General features: G+C 35.9%; 1 protein-coding gene across 4 annotated transcripts in view; it reads left to right on the top strand.

The window, feature by feature from the left end:
• Nucleotides 1-21557, top strand: part of KIF2A (kinesin family member 2A) — a 119023-nt gene that overhangs the window by 65785 nt on the left and 31681 nt on the right. For all 4 annotated transcript variants that reach the window (XM_003340570.4, XM_001381330.5, XM_007486377.3 and 1 more), the window contains exons 7-13: nucleotides 2279-2374; nucleotides 12896-12950; nucleotides 14482-14644; nucleotides 18013-18103; nucleotides 18306-18369; nucleotides 18893-18984; nucleotides 19203-19345. In XM_003340570.4, the coding sequence (XP_003340618.1) occupies nucleotides 2279-2374; nucleotides 12896-12950; nucleotides 14482-14644; nucleotides 18013-18103; nucleotides 18306-18369; nucleotides 18893-18984; nucleotides 19203-19345 (704 nt within the window). The remainder of the gene's footprint in view (nucleotides 1-2278; nucleotides 2375-12895; nucleotides 12951-14481; nucleotides 14645-18012; nucleotides 18104-18305; nucleotides 18370-18892; nucleotides 18985-19202; nucleotides 19346-21557) is intronic.

The raw sequence follows: 21557 nt of genomic DNA, 5'->3' as shown, positions 1-21557 counted from the left end.
CTTGGAGGTAGTAGGGACCCAGTTGGAGCCTCTTGAACAGGGGAATTTAAAGTTCACATCTCTTAATTAGGAATACCAGTTTGACAGCTGTTTAGAAGAAATAGTTTGGTTCACTTTGTGAGGATAAAAATGTTTTTTTTTGGTTTGTGAGTTTGGTGAGGATAAAAATTAGAAGTCAGGAATCTAGTTGGTAAGCAACTACAATAATCTAGGTGAGAACTCAATGGGGCCTGATATAGGGTAGCAGCTATTTGAGTGGAGAGTTGATAAATGAAAATGATTGTGTACATAAACAGTCAATAAGATGGCAATTCATTCAGTATGGGGGGAGATGAGGAGAGCAGAACCAAGAGTCAAGTCAAGGTTGAGAAGCTGGATGATTGGAAGAATGAATCCCTCTATTGACTTAAAAGTTTGAAGGAGAATTGTTTTAGGGGAAAAGATAGGTTCCATTTTAGACATAAATGAGTTTGGGGTGTCTATGAGACTTCTAGGTAGAGATGTCTATGTGACAAGATGGGTAAAGTAGGGCGGGAGCACAGAAGGTAGACAAGGGGTATAGATAGAACTGAAAGTGATCTTATTAAAAATGAGAAGGTACTAGTTAGGTAAGTAGAGCAATAATTCTAGTGTTGATACCCACAAACAATTTTTTTTACTGGCACTCTGGTAGCTATCAGCGAAACTAACAAATATGGAGGATATCACTCCCTGCATCTATTGAGAATAAGAAGCATTTTGCATTAATTTAAACAAAGACATTAAAGTATATGTTTTGGTCAAAACCAAGTGACACATATGGTAAAGTGTACTTTGGTCACCTTTCTAGAAGTAAAGATAAAAGGGATTACAGAACAATTGTCCATTCTCTAGAATGTCAGAGAGAATGAATTGTTCCTTTGAAAAGTGGAAGAAGGGTAAACCAGACCTCTGTCATGAGAATGAGGGTAGAACAGAATAGAATATGGAGGAGGAAAGACAGATGCAAATATCTGGAGATAATTTACAGAGGGCAGAACTGAAAGAGAACAGAATCTTGAACCTTTGAAGATGAAGCAGTGGCTTGGCTTCGTGGGTGTTAGTAAGTGAAGTACCACCTAGTATGGTCAAAAGTAGGAGAGGGGATTCTATTGAGTGGCACTAAGACATCTATTTGTTAACCTTCTAAATAACATCTTAAGAAATCTGTTGTCTTTTTCAAAGCATATATTCAGTATATTTCATAACCTCTTCAAAATTGTGAAACTGGAATGACCACTGCCTATCTCTGTTGTTTCACGTGGGTAAATGGTACCTAGATCTTGTTGCTAAAGGTTACAAAGTATTGGCCAAGAAAGTGAAGATCTTACAGATACAAGTGATCTTTTCATTCCTGCTGCCAAAGGCTTCAGAAAAGATTTGGAAAGTGAATACAACTAGTTAAGAAGATGGTATTTGAGAAGCAAAAACAGAGAAGAGTAGATTGAAGAGTGGAGCATACCCGACAAGGGCAGATTATAACATGTCTACAGTCCTTTAAATCAAATCAAAAGGAGAAAAAGAGTCTTTGTATAACTGTAGCTTTAGATCATCTTATGCTTTAATATTGTAATATTTTCAAATGTACTCCAAATGGAGTTCTAATTACAAAAGGACACAGTATTAAAAAATCCAAAGAGAATGGAAGGTTGTTATCTCTAACAGTGATGGATGGAGGGGAATTCATAACTAAAGTATGGAAAGAAATCTCACTTATGTGCCAAGATTGTATTGGGCGTTTTGTGGTTTTCAAAGCATTTTTCTCACCACAATCCTATAGGTTGGATAGTAGAAGTAGTCAGCATCCCAGCCTCACAAATGAAATTTAAGATGGATGAGGTTAAACTGCACACTCGGAGTCACACAATTAATATATTCTAGAGCTATGGAGAAAATTGAACCCAAATCATCTCTATGAAAAGTTGCTTTGAAATGAGACATGAGTGACTCCAGGGATTTCTGGGAAATATATATATTTAATAAATATATTTACTCTATCATCAACATATGCATAATATGCACATAAATGATATATATACATACATGATACAGTCAGAAATTGTAGCAGAATTACTCCATCTACTGGTTATTTTTGGAGTGACTGCTTGATTACAATCTAGCCTAAAACAAAACAGATTTAGTTCTTGCTTGCTTACCTATAACAAAATTCTCCCAAACCTTGACTTCCTTCTTGAAATTATAGCAATAGAGTCAATAAATATAACATCATAGTTAATAAACTACCTTTTTTAACTTACAGGATGTTGATGCTACAAACCCAAACTATGAAATCATGTGTATGATCAGAGACTTTAGAGGAAGCTTGGATTATAGACCACTTACAACAGCAGATCCTGTAAGTTTACTTGCTTCTAATTGCTACTGAGCTTATTTAAATTTAAATGTATTCATATATAACTTGTAGTTGCCATTAGATTTTTAGTTTTTAAGTTTGTGAATGTGTTGCTCTTTAAATTATTACTCTTTATGTTTATGTTTTTCTTCCGTTTGTGTTTTTTTCTCACATATTTACTTGTTTTTTTTTTTAACTTGAAATAATAATAGCCACCTTGCCACTAAACTTTGAAAGTATAATTCCCTTTGTCCTTGCCAGGGCAGATAAAGAGTTAATGAATATAGAGAGAAGGAGTAGAATGGCAGTAGTAGGTGGGGTATATGAAGAAGAACTAAGAGTTTAGTCTTTTGTATATCTGTGTTTAATTTCCACTCATACTCTTCCCCTATTGGCCTTATCCTTATATATCTTACTACTTGCTCTGTGCTTCGTGTTGTAAGCCTTTTATGGTTGGTAATATACTTCCATTTAACGTTGTCACTTAGTTAACAATTTATTTTAGAAAATGGAAGTGAGAATCGAATCTTTAATGAAGGATAGAGGTTGGCAAGAGACATGGACTCAGATAATTAAATATTTCTCTTTAATTTCCACCAGTCTCACTGTTATTGAAAATCTCAGGTCAAATAAATAATTATGTAACTAACAATGGTACTTTCTAAAAAGAATCCAGCTAATTTTAATTTGAATGTATGTACTTGTGGGATTGTGAAATGTATGTTTTTGTATTGAACTAATTTACAAAAAGAAAAATAAATGTGTTGAGTTTTAATGGGATCTGTGGGAAGTGATATATACATTATGATCACTATATTTTAGGGCTTTCCTCCCCTATATATACCAAGTCTACAATAACACACATGTTTAGGATAATCATTTTAATCAAAAGGAAACAATTGCATTAATTACATAAATAAATTAATTAACCACATACACAAAGCTTTCTAATAATCGTGATACTTTAAAAAGTCAAAAACTAAAGACTTTAGACTATTAGGTTGGGCAGTTTTGAGCAAGAGAATAATAATGATAAAACTGATGTTTCAGGAACATTAATCTGGTGGTGATATTACAGTATACGTTGGAATTTTTAAGACTAGTCTGTCAGGAGGCTTTTGTAGCAATCCAAAGAATTTTTTTTCTTTAGTCATTTTAAACTATTTTTCTATGGTTACATAATTCATGCTCTTTCCCTCCACCCTCCCAAAGCCAAGAAGCAATTCTACTAGGTTATACCTATATTATTACTCAATATTGTTGTGATAAGGATTTTATTTAGTTTACTCTGCCTTATTAGGAGCAGAGGTTTAGGTCAGAGAAAGGGTTTAAGAGGGAGGAACAGAAAGAGCTTCTTTTGGCCCTTTAAGGGAAAAGCATAAAACCCAATGGAGAGAGAATTCTGGGCTCCATGTTCTCTGGCAGTCTGAGGGAATGGGTAGCGATTTGGGCTCGCTCTCTTGACAGTTGGTGGCAGTTGGAGTTAAGAGACTTAGAACGTTAAGAAGAAAAGAGTTACTATACTACCTTTAACTAAGAGTTTAATTACTGAGGGGTTTTCCTTCTCAGTGTAAGAATTAAATTAATGTCCAATACTTTAAGTATTATATTTTATAAAGTTAATTATCTAACAAAATAGAATCACGGGACTAAGTTTTTCTACCTGCTCAAAAAGCCCACTCCACAACCAGAGCTGCGACAGGAAGAGAAGAGAGCAAGACAGGGAAATCTACAGAATTTATATCCTGTCTACATCAGCATGTAATGACAGGAAGAGATTGGGGTGGTGGGAATCATAGTTTTGCTGAGAATCATTCTTTTAGGGTAACAGATTCTTTGGGAGACTAGTCTCGATCATGTAAACATAACCAACTTATAAATTACAATAATTTGGGAATAAAAGTGAAAGGGAACAAAACCACTGATTTCTAGGCATGCATTGACAAAAAGCCAATTAGGGGGCAGTCCCCTTTGGCATAAAAGTATACATACAAAATAAATGTGTTCAGCCCCCCCACAGTTCAATTTCATTACAATCCAAAGTTCATTCTGAATCTTTCGGTGTAGTGTGAGGTTTCTGAAGGCATCTCCATGACACCTCCAAGCAGTTCACTTCCTGGATTCTGGGAGGTAGCAAATTTCTTAATTTTTATGAAACTAGAATTTTATGACAATTATACATGACAAACACGGATCAATTTTCACTAAGAAAACAGCTTTTTAAAAAAATAGTAGCATAGTAGCTAATTCAAGAAAACCTTTTGGGTCTAAAATGTCACCAAGAATCTAGATCATTCTGGTGGAGGGGTAGAGTAAGCTAAAGAGTTACAAATAGAAAAAAACCATCCGGAAGCCATTAGGCTACTTGGGTAATGTTCCCTTCTGCAGAGCCATCCAGAGGTGCCATGCCCTCTAGGAAAACCATCCCACCTCCTAGATGAGACTGTAACAGCTGTATATTACATGCCTTTATATGTCTCATCTGTTACATTTTTATAAATGCAGAGGTGGGAATTAAAATAGTGCTATAGCCCTTCACTTTATCTACTAAATAGATACTTACCTCTTGTTACAAACAACTCAAAGGTACTTTTACAATGGTATTTTCTCCAGTCCAGTCATATGGGGAGGTACAAATAAAGACAATGTAATAGCACATATAGCTAATTGTCAAAACACAGTAATTTAAAGTGACATAGTGTAACAGAACATAACAAACAAAATAAAATCTTAAAACAAGCAGTCAGCAAATATAATATTTGTGACAGAATGCAGGCAGTGAATTCGAGTCCTTTTTTTTTTTCTAATCCCGATACAGAGACTTCCATAAAACAATGAAAAGGCTTAAAAATTTCACTTCTACTCCCTTTAAAGTTCCTTTCCCTCACAAGTATCATCATCCATCTAGATTCTTTTGGTCACACCTCTGGGATCTCCCATAGTGAGGGAGAATTCTGCACTGAGCATAGTGTGAACAAATCTCATTTTGGATGTGTTGTAGAGACTGGGCAGAACAGAATGGCAAGGGGGTGTTGGGAGATGAATCTCCTAGCAGGGACCAGTGCACCCAGGAATGTTAGGAAGAAAAGACATCCTAAAACTGGGAGCTGTTTGAGATAGGTAATACACTGCTCTTTCATAGAGTGAGCCATGCTTGCAATTCTACTTCCTGTCTGTAGTTTAGAAGAATAACCTTCCTTCCTCCCCTCCCCCCAGCAGTAAAAGTGCCAGGGAGCTGCTTGTTTCCCCTGCTATGTGGACAGTAATAGAAGTGTCTCCTCAGGTAAAAGTCCTTTAGGAAACTAATTGTTGCCTAAGAGAAACACACCCGGACTTCCAAGGCAAGCAGCTAGCAAGCACTCAGGTGTTGGCAATATAAGGGAAAGAGGGATTTATACTTTCCCAGCACCCCAGAGAGTGTCTCCAAGGACTCCCAGATTGTGTATTCTAAAAGGTGCAGCAATCATCAGCAGCAGGTGGCAACAGTAGCTCGGCTGGGACTACCCAGGCAGTTAGTAGCAGAAGGATCAGCAGCAGCAGTGGCTCAACAAGGATCAGCCAGGCAGTTAGGGAGGGAGGCAGGATTGGTAGCATCAGGAGGCAGTGCCAGAAAAATTCCAAAGAGAGACCACAGCAGGAGAAATGTGGTTTCTTTTCAAACTAATCTACTCAGAGAGAATTAAAGGTTCTAAACCCCACTTCTGTGGTTGCCATAAATGTAAGATTTAAAATTAATGTGCAATACTTAAAGTATTATTTTTTAAAGTTTATTATGTGACAAAATAGAACCATGTGATTAAGTTTTTCTTCTTGCTCAAAAATCCCCACTCCACCAAAGCCGAGACAGGAAGGAAAGACCGAGAGGTGGGGCTATACCCAATTTATGTCCTGTCTATGTCAGCATGTAATGGCAGAAAGAAAGTGGGGTGTTGGGAATCGTAGTTTTGCTGGGAACCATAGTTTTTTTTTAGGGCAACAGATTCTAATTATACATCTTTGAGAGAGATAGGTCTATCTTTAAGGCCTATTCCCCACAGTACATTGAACCAAGAGCTGCAGAACTTTCTGTGTCTATATGTGTATGTCAGGTTGCTCTCAACTGACAGTTTGGGTTTCATATAGTACTTTTAGAAGATAAAGATTTAATTTTAGCTTAGGGTTAAGTTAGTTAAGGAAATATTATTTAAGATAGCTGAGTGTAGTTAAGTTAGGTCTACCTTGTGGACATGAAGAAACTGTAAACAAAGCAGCCAGTTGGTGGAGGAATTTTTTTAGAGATCTTAGTGTTAGGTTAAACTATTCCTGTTCTATTTTTAACTCCTGGTTTTCTACTTCCTATATCTCCTCTCCCTACCTCCACTAGAAATAAAGAAGAGTTCAGTTAAGCTATTTCTGGCATTCCATGTACTGACAATGTTAGTTACTAACAGTTGGACATTACAAACGATCAATCAATATATTATCAGTTCAATTGTATTTATAACAGCTTATCAATAATAGTTTGGGTTTCAACATACCAGCTATTATTTACTTATGACCATACCTATTTCCATATTATTCATTTTTATAATCTTTTAAAAACCAAAACCCCACATTCTATACCCGTATAGACAAGTGATAAATCATATGTTTTTTCTTCTGCTTTTGTACTCCTACAGTGCTTTCTCCAGATGTTTATAGCATTCTTTCTCATAAGTTCCTCAGAATTGTTCTTGATCATTGCATTGCTGCTAGTACCAAAGTCGATTATATTTGATTGTGTTACAACGTTTCACTTTCTGTGTACATTCTTCTCCTGGTCCTGCTCATTTCACTCCGCATCAATTCATGGAAGTTCTTCCAGTTCTTAGAGAAATCAGGCAGTTCATTACAGTTCATTCCTTACAGCACAAGAACATTCCATCACCGTCAGATAGCACAATTTGTTAAACCACTCCCCAATGGAAGGACACCTCATTTTCCAATTTTTTGCCACCATAAAGAACATGGCTATGAATATTTCTCTACAAGCATTTTTTCTTATTATCGCATTAGGGTACAAACCCAGCAGTTGTGTTGCTGGATCAAAGGACATGCAGTCTTTCAAAACTCCTTACGCAGGGGGCAGCTAGGTGGCTCAGTGGATTGAGAGTCAGGCCTAGAGATGGGAGGTCCTGGGTTCAAATTTGACCTCAGACACTTCCCAGCTGTGTGACCCTGGGCAAGTCACTTGACCCCCATTGCCTAGCCCTTACCACTCTTCTGCCTTGGAGCCAATACACAGTCTTGACTCCAAGACGGAAGGTAAGGTTTAAAAAAAAAACAAAAAAACCTTTTATGCGTAATTCCAAATTACCTTCCAGAATGATTGAATCAATTTACAACTCCACCAGCAATGCATTAGTGTCCCCCAAAGAATTTTTTTAAATTGGAAAGGTTTTGTCATTGAAAGGTATGGTAGGATATTTGTTAAGTAATAGTATGTTGGAAAATAGTTACATAGCATAATTTATGAATAAATGCATAGGTAAGGTGTAAGTTAAGGCTTCTTTATTTTTTTATTTTTTAATATAATTTTAATTTTATTTTAAAAAATATATTTTTCCATGGTTACATGATTCATGTATTCTCTTCCTCCTTTCTTCCCTCCCCCTTCCTGGAGCTAATAAGCATTAAGGCTTCTTTAAATGGAATCTCAGAGATGAATTATGGGTAAGAGAATTTTTCCCAGAATGCCTTGAGTTACAGTTAACTCAACTATTTTTGCACTTTTGGGTTTTTCCCGTGTGGATAGGAGATCCTGATAGAGGCTGGGCTAGAGTGGGAAATTTCTCAACTGCTTCCTACACAAAATTTCATCTAGCAGATCAAAATCAGTGAAGGAGATCACTGGGAAAATTATTATTTCAAGCCCAGCTGGTTTGCTGTGAGAGTGAAGGAAGACCTTGGAGATTCTGAGCTATTTTTTTCAACTATACAGCCAAGAAGAAAAGCCCAACTTATCTTTTTTTATGTATAAGATAAGAATTTAGATAGGATAGATAAAGGTTTTGGGGGGATTTAGATAGAACAGGAAGAGAGTGTAGCCCTAACTTTGTTGGGGACTGAAGAGACTTGTGCATCAGATTTATTTGGGTAGTTAGATGAATTTATTAGCTTAGGATAAATATTATAAGAATTTTTATTCTTTTTATCATAATTTTTTAAAATAATCCTGGCTAAGCTTTTTTTTGCGGACTGGATATTTTAAAATTCTTTTTTAGGTTAATATACACAGTTTGAAAACAAACACATGGTTTGGTGCTTGTTTCTTCTGCCTAATTCTTTTTATGTTGCTTGTTTATCTGGGATGCTTATTTGGTTAATGAGGACTAAGGTTAGAAGAAAACAATAAATGAGTGAACAAAAAAGGAAAGAGAAGACTTACTTTGCCATTCTGAAAATCCTTCTCTTTTTAAACAAACAAAAGAATTCATTGATAATGATTATGATACAACAATGCCAGCAACAACCAACCACAATTATAAGGCACATTAGACAGCTTCACGGTTTCCAAAACACTTCTCCTCCTATGAGATAGGATGTACAAGTATGATGTTCCCCTTTGTGAGAGAGAAAACAGGCTCAGAAGATTTCAGGAACTTGCCTAGGGTCACGCAGCAAGCGGGGAAGGGGCCAGAGCTGGGATTCAACTCTAGCGCTCAGGCCTTCAGTCTGGGAAGCAGGGCCTGCTTCCTCCTCCCCTGGGGATGGGGACGAGGAGGGCCTGGGTGGGGGGACAATGACTAAGCTGGAATTGTTGAGACTGCTCTGAGAACCATCTTGTCTCAACAGTCATAACTTAACAGACTATCCTTATAGGATACGTTATTGGTAAAAGCACACTATACTAATAATCTAGTACGGGTTAGTAAATACTTACAACAAAGGTCATTATTCTCTCTTAAAAATAAAAAAGATATGGACATTCCTATAGATTGGTTTAACTCTAGGTCCATTTCTCCAAGTTGGCAAAGAAGGTTTGGTAACATTTACCATGGAAGGTAAGTGTTAAATGAGTGGTAGAGGCTACATACACCAAATTATAGACCAGTGTGTTGTAGTAGAAATCACTATGGACTTAAAGTGCAGGAAATCCAGGTCGTGAACAAATCAACTTTTTCATGTTTCTGAGCTGTCATTTTCTTCATCTATAAATTGTGGGAATTTGGATTCCATGTTTTATAACCACTCTTAGAGCTCTCAGTCCAACAACCAACATTTACTTAGTACTTTGTAGTCTATATAGCTTTCTCATTGCCTCATAAGATAAAGAAGGCAAGCAAGTATTCCCATTTTATAGAATAGTAACCTGAGAGTGAATGTTAGGTTGACTTCTGTTGGATTATACAACTATCAAGTAACAGAACTGGGACTTGAGTCTAGGTTCTTTGACTCCTACTTTAGTGTTCTTTCCACTATGCCATGTTGCCTTTTGAGAGAGGGAATGAATGATGGCTAAATGAAGGCAGCAGATGTACATCATTTTTATTTTATTTTTTTTTTTAATATATTTTATTTGATCATTTCCAAGCATTATTCGTTAAAGACATCGATCATTTTCTTTTCCTCCCCCCCACCCCCCATAGCCGACGCGTAAGTCCACTGGGCATTAGATGTTTTCTTGATTTGAACCCATTGCTTTGTTGATAGTATTTGCATTAGAGTGTTCATTTAGAGTCTATCCTCTGTCATGTCCCCTCAACCTCTGTATTCAGGCAGTTGCTTTTTCTCGGTGTTTCCACTCCCATAGTTTATCCTTTGCTTATGAATGGTGTTTTTTTCTCCTGGATCCCTGCAAGTTGTTCAGGGACATTACACCGCCACTAATGGAGAAGTCCATTACGTTCAATTATACCACAGTGTATTAGTCTCTGTGTACAATGTTCTCCTGGTTCTGCTCCTCTCGCTCTGCATCACTTCCTGGAGGTTGTTCCAGTCTCCATGGAACTTCTCCACTTTATTATTCCTTTGAGCACAATAGTATTCCATCACCAACATATACCACAGTTTGTTCAGCCATTCCCCAATTGATGGGCATCCCCTCGTTTTCCAGTTTTGGGCCACCACAAAGAGCGCAGCTATGAATATTTTTGTACAAGTCTTTGTGTCCATTATCTCTTTGGGGTACAGACCCAGCAGTGCTATGGCTGGGTCAAAGGGTAGATATTCTTTTGTCGCCCTTTGGGCATAGTTCCAAATTGCCCTCCAGACTGGTTGGATCAGTTCACAACTCCACCAGCAATGAATTAATGTCCCTACTTTGCCACATCCCCTCCAGCATTCATTACTTTCCTTTGCTGTAATGTTGGCCAATCTGCTAGGTGTGAGGTGATACCTCAGAGTTGTTTTGATTTGCATCTCTCTGATTATAAGAGATGTAGAGCACTTCTTCATGTGCTTGTTAATAGTTTTGATTTCTTTATCTGAGAACTGCCTATCCATTTCCCTTGCCCATTTATCAATTGGAGAATGGCTTGATTTTTTGTACAATTGATTTAGCTCATTATAAATATGAGTAATTAAACCTTTGTCAGAGGTTTCTATGAAGATTTTTTCCCAATTTGTTGTTTCCCTTCTGATTTTAGTTATATTGGTTTTGTTTGTACAAAAGCTTTTTAGTTTGATGTAGTCAAAATTATTTATTTTACATTTTGTGATTCTTTCTATATCTTGCTTGGTTTTAAAGCCTTTCCCCTCCCAAAGGTCTGACATGTATACTATTCTGTGTTTACCCAATTTACTTATGGTTTCCTTCTTTATGTTTAAGTCACTCACCCATTTTGAATTTATCTTGGTGTAGGGTGTGAGGTGTTGATCTATTCCTAGTCTCTCCCACACTGTCTTCCAATTTTCCCAGCAGTTTTTATCGAATAGTGGATTTTTGTCCCAAAAGCTGGGATCTTTGGGTTTATCGTACACTGTCTTGCTGGGGTCGCTTTCCCCCAGTCTATTCCACTGATCTTCCTTTCTGTTTCTTAGCCAGTACCAAATTGTTTTGATGACTGCTGCTTTGTAATATAGTTTTAGGTCAGGGACTGCAAGGCCCCCATCATATGTGTTTTTTTTTCATTATTTCCCTGGATATCCTTGATCTTTTGTTCTTCCAAATGAACTTTGTTATGGTTTTTTCTAAATCAGTGAAGAAGTATTTTGGTAGTTCAATGGGTATGGCACTAAATAGATAAATAAGTTTGGGTAGGATGGTCATTTTTATTATATTGGCTCGTCCTATCCATGAGCAGTTAATGTTTTTCCATTTGTTCAAGTCTAGTTTTAGTTGTGTGGCGAGTGTTTTGTAGTTGTGTTCATATAGTTCCTGTGTTTGTCTTGGGAGATAGATTCCTAGGTATTTTAGTTGTCTAAGGTGATTTTGAATGGGATTTCTCTTTCTAGTTCTTGCTGCTGAGCTGTGTTGGAGATATATAGAAAAGCATCATTTTTATTTTTAAATCAATACTATGTATTGGTTCCAAGGCAGAAGAGTGGTAAAGGCTAGGCAATGGGGGTTAAGTGACTTGGCCAGGGTCACACAGCCTGGGAAGTGTCTGAGGCCAAATTTGAACCCAGGACCTCCTGTCTCTAGGCCTAGCTCACAATCCACTGTGTCACCCAGCTGCCCCATTTACATTGTTTTAAAATAATATTTTAGTAGTTGAAAATAAGAATTATAATTTCAAGGGATTAAAAGAAAGTAATTCCAAGGAATTAGCAAATTCAAAGGAAGGGTTCCCCCCACCCCCTTTTGTTCTCAGAGGGCTTTTTTTAATGTGAATTCATGTGAGTCCCTATGGAGTTGAAAAGAGTTAAGAGTCTAGGAATCTGGTAGAGTAGTTTTCTTTAGATAAAAATATGGATGATCTATTCCTCTTGGAGTAGAGAGAAAACTGAAATGAATGGTTATAGAGTCCAAAATACTTAAGAATAAGAGATGAGAGAGTTCATAGTGGATAGCTTCTGTTATCTCATTTTATGCTATAGGAGGCAGGATGAGCTACTGAGCTAGAGGAGTAGAAAAGGGGGGTTGAAGAGAATGGCAAGAACTGAGGGTTTAAAAAAGAGTGGAAACCACTTAGAACAGTCACTGACAATGAAATTGAGTGTCTCATTCAATTCGTTGCAACTACCTTCCCAAATATAACTTTGCAAATATCTTTTTAGTATTTCAAAAAAAGTTTTCATTTTCACTTGGATTTAAAACATCATATAACTTTCCAAATATCAGATAAGTCACAATGAACCAAATGATAAAATACAATGCTATTCTCCATAGAGCTTATTTTTTTCAAGTTTCTAGTTTAAGATGAGCTAGTTTCTGTTATACCTTCATAGAGCCGTTTGTAAGCTCTTAACATACAAATGTAGTGTGTTTTATTTTTTAAGTTTATACCTACTTGTTTATGCTCATACAAATTTCCAAAAATTTATTGGAGTTTTAAACTGCTTTCAGATGTTTCGGCTACCACATCATAAAGTAGTCATCATTTAAATTATTTTCTCTCATAGATTGATGAACACAGGATATGTGTTTGTGTAAGGAAACGGCCACTCAATAAAAAAGGTAATGCAATCTTAATAAAGATGAATTTTGTCTTTGTTTTGCTGTTATTGTTATGAATTAATTTGGTTGACTAAAACTCTGAATGGCTTACTTTTATATGTTCCTAACCTTAAAATATGTATGAAATTATATAGAGAGTTTTAAAAAATGTAAATCTTAAAGTGTGATGCTACAAAATTTGGTTTTATCACCTTTCTACCAGTGATCCCTGTTCTGAGTTTTTTCCTTAGCATTAACATTTTAAAATTAGAGACTCGTAAGAGTTGGAATTAAAAGGGATGTTTGAGATCACCTAATCTAGCCGCCTACCAAGTGGTTTACATCTGAGTTGTTTAAAATTCCTTCATGGTTTATGGGGCAGTGACAAAACAAAATCAGAATTGTACCTAGAGTTACCTCTAAAAGAACTCACCTCCCTGCTACATGGGAAGACTCTTTCCATAGAAGACAGATATCTGAAAAAGGGGCCCTCTTCCCTGCTGCTTTTCTACTCATCATTGTGCATTAAAAATTAAAACCAATACAGGGCTGTATATTCTTCCCAAGCTTCAGAAGATAATTTGGATTTTATTGCTTCTCTATAATCAAAACTTTTGAAAGACTCAAAAATAAACCCAACCTTGTTAAGTCATCCTGCATCCAATAACAACAGTTCCTTCTCTCAAAAGATGCCAAAGGTTCTTCCTTCTGAAATAGCAGAGATACTTCTTAGAGGTATCCATTATTTATTTGAATCTCTACAGTTGGTGGCATTTTGCTTTTTTTCTACACCTACTTCTTTTTAAAGACTCCCATTCTGTCTAACTTATCTCCTCTGGTCCTGAAGGTCAGCCTGCCAGAGCTACACAGTGAGTCAAAGAACTTGCAGTTGAAGCAAACATTAGAGGACCATCTACTTTGCCTTTTTTTTCAACTAACAACCCTTCAGATAAATTGAGACTATCTAATATATCTCTTCTAAATCTCCTTTCCAGGCTAAATCCTTCTAGTTAACATAAAATTATTAAATGATACTCTGGTCATCTAATTTTTTTAGCCATTTTGTATCTAGCCATTTTTTTTTAACGCTTATCTTCTGTTTAAAAATCAACATTGTATATCACCTCCAAGACAGGAGAGCAGTAAGGGCTAGGCAATGGGGGTTAAGTGACTTGCCCAGGGTCACATAGCTAGGAAGTGTCTTGAGGCCAGATGGGACCTCCCATCTCTAGACTTGGCTCTCAATCCACTGAGCCACCTAGCTGCCTCCTATATCTCTCCATCTTAACCACAAAAAGACCATGAATGTCAAATGTCATACTGAAATAGAATATTAATATTTATGTATATTAAACTCATAACCTGTTCATGATACATATTGTCTAACTGAGATATGACTACTTGTAGTATTCTATTGAATTTATTTTTGAGGATCTTAGTAATACTTTAATCTAAATCCTTATTGCTTAAACAATTTTCTAGTTTATATATTTTAGTTAAACATATATAGTGAAAATAATTGAACACTGATTTGTTTCATTTACTCTATTAGAAACAGTAATGAAAGACCTTGATGTGATCACAATTCCCAGTAAAGATGTTGTAATGGTGCATGAACCAAAACAAAAAGTAGACTTAACGAGGTACCTTGAAAACCAAACATTTCGTTTTGATTATGCCTTTGATGACTCTGCTCCTAATGAAATGGTTTATAGGTATGTAAAAGCTTTTTTTGTGAATTGGTTTTCTATTTCTATTATGTGTACTCATCTTCACCTTAAAATATGTTTTTCTTGCAGTTTTATTAACTGTTTTATTAAGTTATCCAATTCTTTCTGGAGTTTTAAGAATAAAATAGAAGAAATATCACTGGGGCAAGCACAAGTGTTTTTTGTTGATCCCTATGTAGGGATTAAATTTATGATTGTACTAAATATACAAGAATGTGGTCACCAATTTAAAAATAATTAATACAGCTCAAGTCAAAAATGACTCTTTAGCAACTTTATTTGCGCTGTCTCTCTCTCTCTGTCTCACCCCTTGAGGAAGGTGGTGGTATTATCCCCATTTTGCAGATAGAGAAACTGAGACTGTAATCAAGTGACTTTCCTAGGATCATATAACTGGTAAGAGTTTGAGCCAGGATTTATACTCAGGACTTCCTGACTGTACATCCAGTGCTATCCACTCTACCACTTAGCCGTTTTAAAATGCTTTATGTAGTTTGTTAAAATTTGCAGAGTGTGTGGTAGAGGCATGGAGAGAAAGAGGACTTCTAAGCCAAGATGCAAGAAACAAGCTGGGGACCTAACCTGCCTGTCAATCAAGAGCAAGGTTCCAAACAGAATGTTCCCAGGTGTGGCAGTTGGGAGTTTCTGGCCACAGAGAGGAGAAGAAGCAGAAACTTGGCTTTTGAGTTGGTTGTCTCTTTGAGAGTTGAGCTGGCCAGGAGAAACTGAAAGACTTTGGAATTTGTTTTCTCTCTGGGGTTGAATTTGAGAAAGGAGGCAAGCCTAACTGTAGAAGCTGAACTGTTCTTGTTAGCTTTTCTGTCTCAGACTGAAGGACCCTTTGGGGGGGCTTCTGAAAATAGACTGAGAAATCCATGGTGACTTTGTGAAGAAGAAGAAGAAGAAAGAAGTTTTTAAACAGCTGTTGTCCTCCATCTCTCTAACTGTCTTAGGGTCACAGTTTGTGACTGGACTACTTTCTCAAACCCTCAAATTCTCCCTCATTTTAGATTAGGGACATCCTCATCCCTCTTACCTCAGTTTCCTATCCTGTTATCCCAATAAATCCCTTGACTTGAAAAAGGAAAAGAAAAGAGTATCTTTATAGTTTACTCAAGGGAGGAGGGAAGAAGCCAAAGGCTTCAAGAAGGACCAGGAGATGAGGGAGGCAGGAAGGAGAGGGTTGGAGAAGGGAGGGAGTGAGGGAAGGAGGAGGTTAGAAAGATATACTGATCCATCAGCCATCAGTAGGGATCAGTAGGCAAACCCCAGAGCATTCCCCAGAGCAGTTCCCCTGTGTACCAGCATTCCTGTACTAGCATCCCTCAGCATTTCTCATTCCTACCTCCATTACAACCAAGCAGTTTCAGGTTCCCCTCTAGCAGTTCTCCAGTCACAGCCAGAGTACAGCAGTCATTGCAATGAGAAACAGTTTCCTCAGTTTACATTTTCTATTTCAAGTGCTTTACATAAATTCTCATTCAGTACTTTAAAGATGAGAAACAGCCTTTTTATAGGTTGTCTTTAATTATTTCTGCTTCCTAAAATCCTTAGCTGTTAGTTTTACCTTGAATGCTATCACCTATAAGAAGCATTTGACATCCTGATTTCTTATTATGATCCTCAAATTTCTTTCTATTTTTCTGGAAACATGTTATTTCTTCCTCATTAGCAGAAAAGTTACTTTAGGGCAATGTCCGATTTTTCTTTTGTCTTTATATCTTCAGCATCAAACATGGTATTCTGTATATAGTTAGTGAGATAGATAGGTAGATAGATGCCCTGTATATAGTTTGTGTGTACATACATTTTTTTAAAAATGTCATCTTCCTGTAGAAGAGGGTCTGGTGGTTTTTTTCCTTTCTTTGTATCCCTGGCCCATAAGTACATAAGCACGTGTTATACAGAATCTTTCTTTTCAGTATGTATTATCTTCAGACAAAAGTCCAAGGGTCTTGCAAACTTTGGAGGCTGGCACTTTAGGTTTCTAGATTAAGTGAAAATTATTAGTCACCTTGATTCATGATTTGACAAATATTGATCATGCCCCTCTTATTCTTCTTCTTTTCAGGTTGAACAATCATAGATTCTTTGATCATAAAGATGCTTCTCTAGGCCATTTAGTTGCTCTTTTTATATCTTCCAAGCTTACAATGTGACAATCATAGATAATATGACATGTTTCTGGGGTTAGGACCATGGATTTTTGTCTCATTTTAATTTTATATTAAAAACCTTACTGCTTGCAGATTGAAGCTCATAACCTACTTTTTTCCCCTCTTCCTTCCCTTCTTCCTTTCCTCCCCTCTCTTCCCCTCTCAGATTCAGTACTGTGTATTGCTTCTAAGGCAGAAGAGTGGTAAGGACTAGGCAATAGGGGTTAAATGACTTGCCTCGAGTCACAGAACTAAGAAGTGTCTTGAGGCCAGAAATGAACCTAGGACCTCCCATCACTAGGCCTGGCTCTCAGTTCACTGAGCTACCCAGCTGCCCCCAATAACCTACTTTTCTGTTCTCTCACCTCACCTGATAAGAGTGTTTCTTCATTTCACCTTGCCATTTGTAGTGATTCAATCTTTCTGTTGAACCTTTTTCTCTTCTTTTTTTGTTTTAACTTAAATATTCAGATTATCTTTTGAACTGTCTTTTAGACTTTTCCAAAAGTAAAGGCTATAAGCAAGTTGCTATTATTCTAAAATGAATATATAATCTCTTGGCTATGTACTTTTCATTCTCATAATTTCAGTTTAGATTCCTAGTATAAAATTCCTGTCACCATTGCAGATTAGCAGAATCATAGATTTATTGTCTTAAAGTTAATTGTCTTGCCCATGGTTACACAGCTCATACATGTCTTGTTGACTCGAATTCTGTCCTTAATCCATGTGTATAGAATCCAATATAAAATTAACCTTCAAAATCTTAAAAACTTTGAAAAAAAGAAATTACAGACTACCATAACTTTGATTTTTGTGTTTTCTCCCTGCTCCTTGTTTTCTCACTGAACTCCTTTTCATTTCCTTATTTCTATCATTTGTGAATGGCATTATTTTTGGTAGAATTTTCTGAAAAATAAAGACTTTTGGACCTTTATATTTCATTATATTTTTTAGTTCAACATTTTTTTTCTTTTTTCTTTTAAGTTTATTTTATTGTTTGTTACATTAAAATTTCCAGATAACCCTCTCCTCCCCCCAAATAAACACATTTCAATATTTTCTAATGCTTCTGGATTATAGTTTATAATGAAAAAATTTAGGTCAGCTTTTTTCTCTAGAAGTATGACTTTCCAAGTACATCAGTAATGAGAATACAGTCTTGAAAGATTCTTCTTTTTCTGTCTTCTTTTTTAGGTTTACAGCTAGACCATTAGTAGAAACTATATTTGAAAGGGGAATGGCCACATGTTTTGCTTATGGTCAAACAGGAAGTGGAAAAACTCATGTAAGTGATTCTTAGAATTTGTGTGTGTGTGTGTAAATATAAAAACTTTATAAAATATTCCTAGAAATTATATACTAGTATAACCATAATTCATTTTTTAAAATGATTGCATTTAGGGAAACCACATCACAAATATGAACATTTTAAGATAGAATTTTTTTGTTTTTATGTAATATTTAGTCTTTTATTTTTAAACTTCTAGACCATGGGTGGTGACTTTTCAGGCAAGAACCAAGATTGTTCTAAAGGGATATATGCGCTAGCAGGTAAGTTGGCCTTTTTGTATTTCATTTTCAAATACTTTAAGCTTGATTTGTCAGTTTTTAAGATTGGAAAGTCTTCCTTTGATTAAATTGTAAACTAGAATCATAAATAGCATATGTAATAAATAAGTAGCAGCAATAAATAAATTTTAATGAAATAATATAATAATCATTGACCACGTCGGTTGTGGAAGGGAACATTAGCAACAGTCTTGCCCTGTTCCCTCTCCCCAAAAAAAGAATAAATATTAATGTAATCATTGAATTATCTTTAAAAATACACAGAAGAGAACAAGAGGTTATTTAGAGGGAAATTCAATCAGGATAGCTTTGCAGATAATATATTATGGTATGTATTTTTTGAAGACAATTTTATATATTGAGATTATTTGGTTTCCACATAATCCTCTTTCTGTTCTATTTTGAATATGGCAATTTGTTTTATGAAATTGAAAAATAATTTTTATATCTTTTTGGTGGTATTAATGGAAATTTAACTGTTTTTTGTTTGTATGAAACTCAACAGCTCGAGATGTCTTTTTAATGCTAAAGAAACCAAACTATAAGAAGCTAGAGCTTCAAGTATATGCAACATTTTTTGAAATTTATAGTGGAAAGGTAAGTATAGGCTTAGTATTTAAAATACTAAAAGTTCTTTTGTTAATTTCATTTGAATACAAATTTAATTATTTTTAAAATTTGGCTTTTTGAAACTGTTTAAATTATCACATAATCATTGTTTAAAATCTACTTAACCAGCTCTCCTCTGTTCTTTGAGTCCCTCAGTTCTATTAGCATTTCATTATTTAACATAGATGTTATTTTTTTTCCCAAAGGTATTTGACTTGCTTAATAGGAAGACAAAGTTGAGAGTGTTAGAGGATGGTAAACAGCAAGTTCAAGTTGTGGGATTACAGGAACGAGAGGTTAAATGTGTTGAAGATGTTCTGAAGCTCATTGAAATAGGCAACAGTTGCAGGTATTATTAATACTTTTAGTTGATAAGTCCAAAATATCAAATATTTCCTTAATAATCTTGTATATATATGGATATGTGTGCTTAATATAAAAATTTTTTAAAAAAAACCCATTAAGGTCATGGCAACTAGTCCCATCACTTCCTGGCAAATGGAAAGGGAAGAAGTGAAAGCAGTGTCAGATTTTATATTCTTTGGGCTCAAATATCATTTCAAATGGTGACTGCAGCCATGAAATTAAAAGATGCTTGTTGTTTGAAAGGAAATCTATGGCAAATCTGGACAACATACTAAAAAAGTAGAGATACCACCTTCTTGACAAAAGTCTGTATAATCAGAGCTATCATTTTTCCAAAATGTATGCCTGTGAGCGCTGGACTCTTAATGACAGCTGATTGCCACAGAATTAATGCCTTTGGATTGTAGTGCTGGAAAAGATTTGAGAGATTTTTGGACAGCAAAGAGATCAAATTAGTCAATACTTAAATTAATTGAGACTGTTAATTGGAAGGTCAAATGCTGAAGCTTAGATAATTTGGCTACATGCTGAGAACACACGACTTATTGGTGAGAAGCCTAATATTGAGAAGGTTTGAAGACAAAAGGAGATGGGGACAGCAGAGCCATGAGATGAATAGATAGTGTTACAGAAACAACAAATAAGAGCTTTGACAGGCTTTCGGAAATATTGAAGGTTAGAAGAGCCTGGTGTGCTCTGAACTATGCAGTTGTGAAGAAGTAGATACAACAATTGAACAACAACATGTATGCTTAACAGCATCTGAAGTCCTTCAAATAAACCTTGATATCATCCATCCGTATGACTACTTTCTCTTCTGAAGCAAATCTTGACTCCTTAGTAAAAGATTTTGTAAGTTATAACTATAAAAATTCGCCTGCTGAGAAGACGTGTCAAATGTAGCTAGACTGGTGCCTCTGACAGTAGTCCATTGATAACCCTTACTCTGAACTTTGATACCTTAATATAAACTACCAGCCCTTTGAACTTCTCTGGTAGTGTTTACGATCCCCTTTTGATATTTATGAGCAACTATGTTGTATAACTTCATTAGTATAACTAATGTGATCTCTTTGATATCGTCACTCAACATAGTGCATGCAGTTTTATCTTGTATTCTCAATCTGATTACTCCAGTCTATATTTTCTCATAAATTCTTCATATTCTCAAAGCAATCTCACTAATTCCATCGTTGACTTAGTGACTGTAGTTCACTGTCTTTCCCAACTCTGTAGTTTTGCCTTCTAGGTTTATATATGTAGACCATAAACATTCTTCATCTGCATGGATTTCCTATGTGGATCATATTAATTTTGTCGAGAGTAATGGAAAATGGAGGATCAGAAAAAGACTTCAGGGAAGCAAAACTAAGATGGCCGAGGACAGATAACCACTCAGCTGAACTCCCCCAACATTCTCCTCCAAAAAAATATTTAAAATAACTCCTCAGTTCAAATTTTGAAGCAACAGATCAACAGAAGGTCAAAGTGAGACATTTTTTCAACCTAAAACTACTTAGGAGATCAGTATGAGAGCTTTGTGACACCAGGGTGAGAATTAACTCAGGGTGGGAACAATACCAGCAGTGGGCTTGGAGGTGTGTGAGAGACCAATGGTGACTTCCAGGGCTTCTCAGTGTTGAGACTGGATGGGTATTAGTGACTATTTGGTCACTAATTGGTTATAGAGACCTTTTACTGGCACTGATTGGTGACTGTTTTGCCCATGAGCAGATCTAATTTACAGTTCCAAGGCAGAGGAATTAGCAGGAGAGCAGGGACCACACATTTTTCTAGGTCACACAACTTTGGAAGCACCAAAAGCTTGTAAATCCTTAGAAGTAGCTCTGAAAACATCACAAAAAGAAAGCCTGAAGTTTAGCATGGTGCCTCCTCAATCCCCAGGTGAACAGAGCCCAATTTAAACATATAATTAAAAGTAAAAAAAAATAGGCTGGAAATATGAAAAAAAGAACTTGACCATTAAAGGCTCCTATGGTTGCAGAGAAGACTATGACACAGTTGTATAAGACAACAATGTGAAAACTACAAGCAAAACTTCAAAGAAAAATGCTATTTGGACCCAGTCTCAACAAGAACTCTTAGAAGCATTAAATAGATGAGTTAGAGGAAATTTTGGGGAAAGAAATGAGAGTGAATTATGAAAATAGAAATAACAGTATGAAAGAGGCATC

This window comes from Monodelphis domestica, chromosome 3, assembly GCF_027887165.1.
Source record: "Monodelphis domestica isolate mMonDom1 chromosome 3, mMonDom1.pri, whole genome shotgun sequence".
Classification (NCBI taxonomy): Eukaryota; Metazoa; Chordata; class Mammalia; order Didelphimorphia; family Didelphidae; genus Monodelphis; species Monodelphis domestica.
This window is presented reverse-complemented; position numbering and strand designations above follow the sequence as displayed.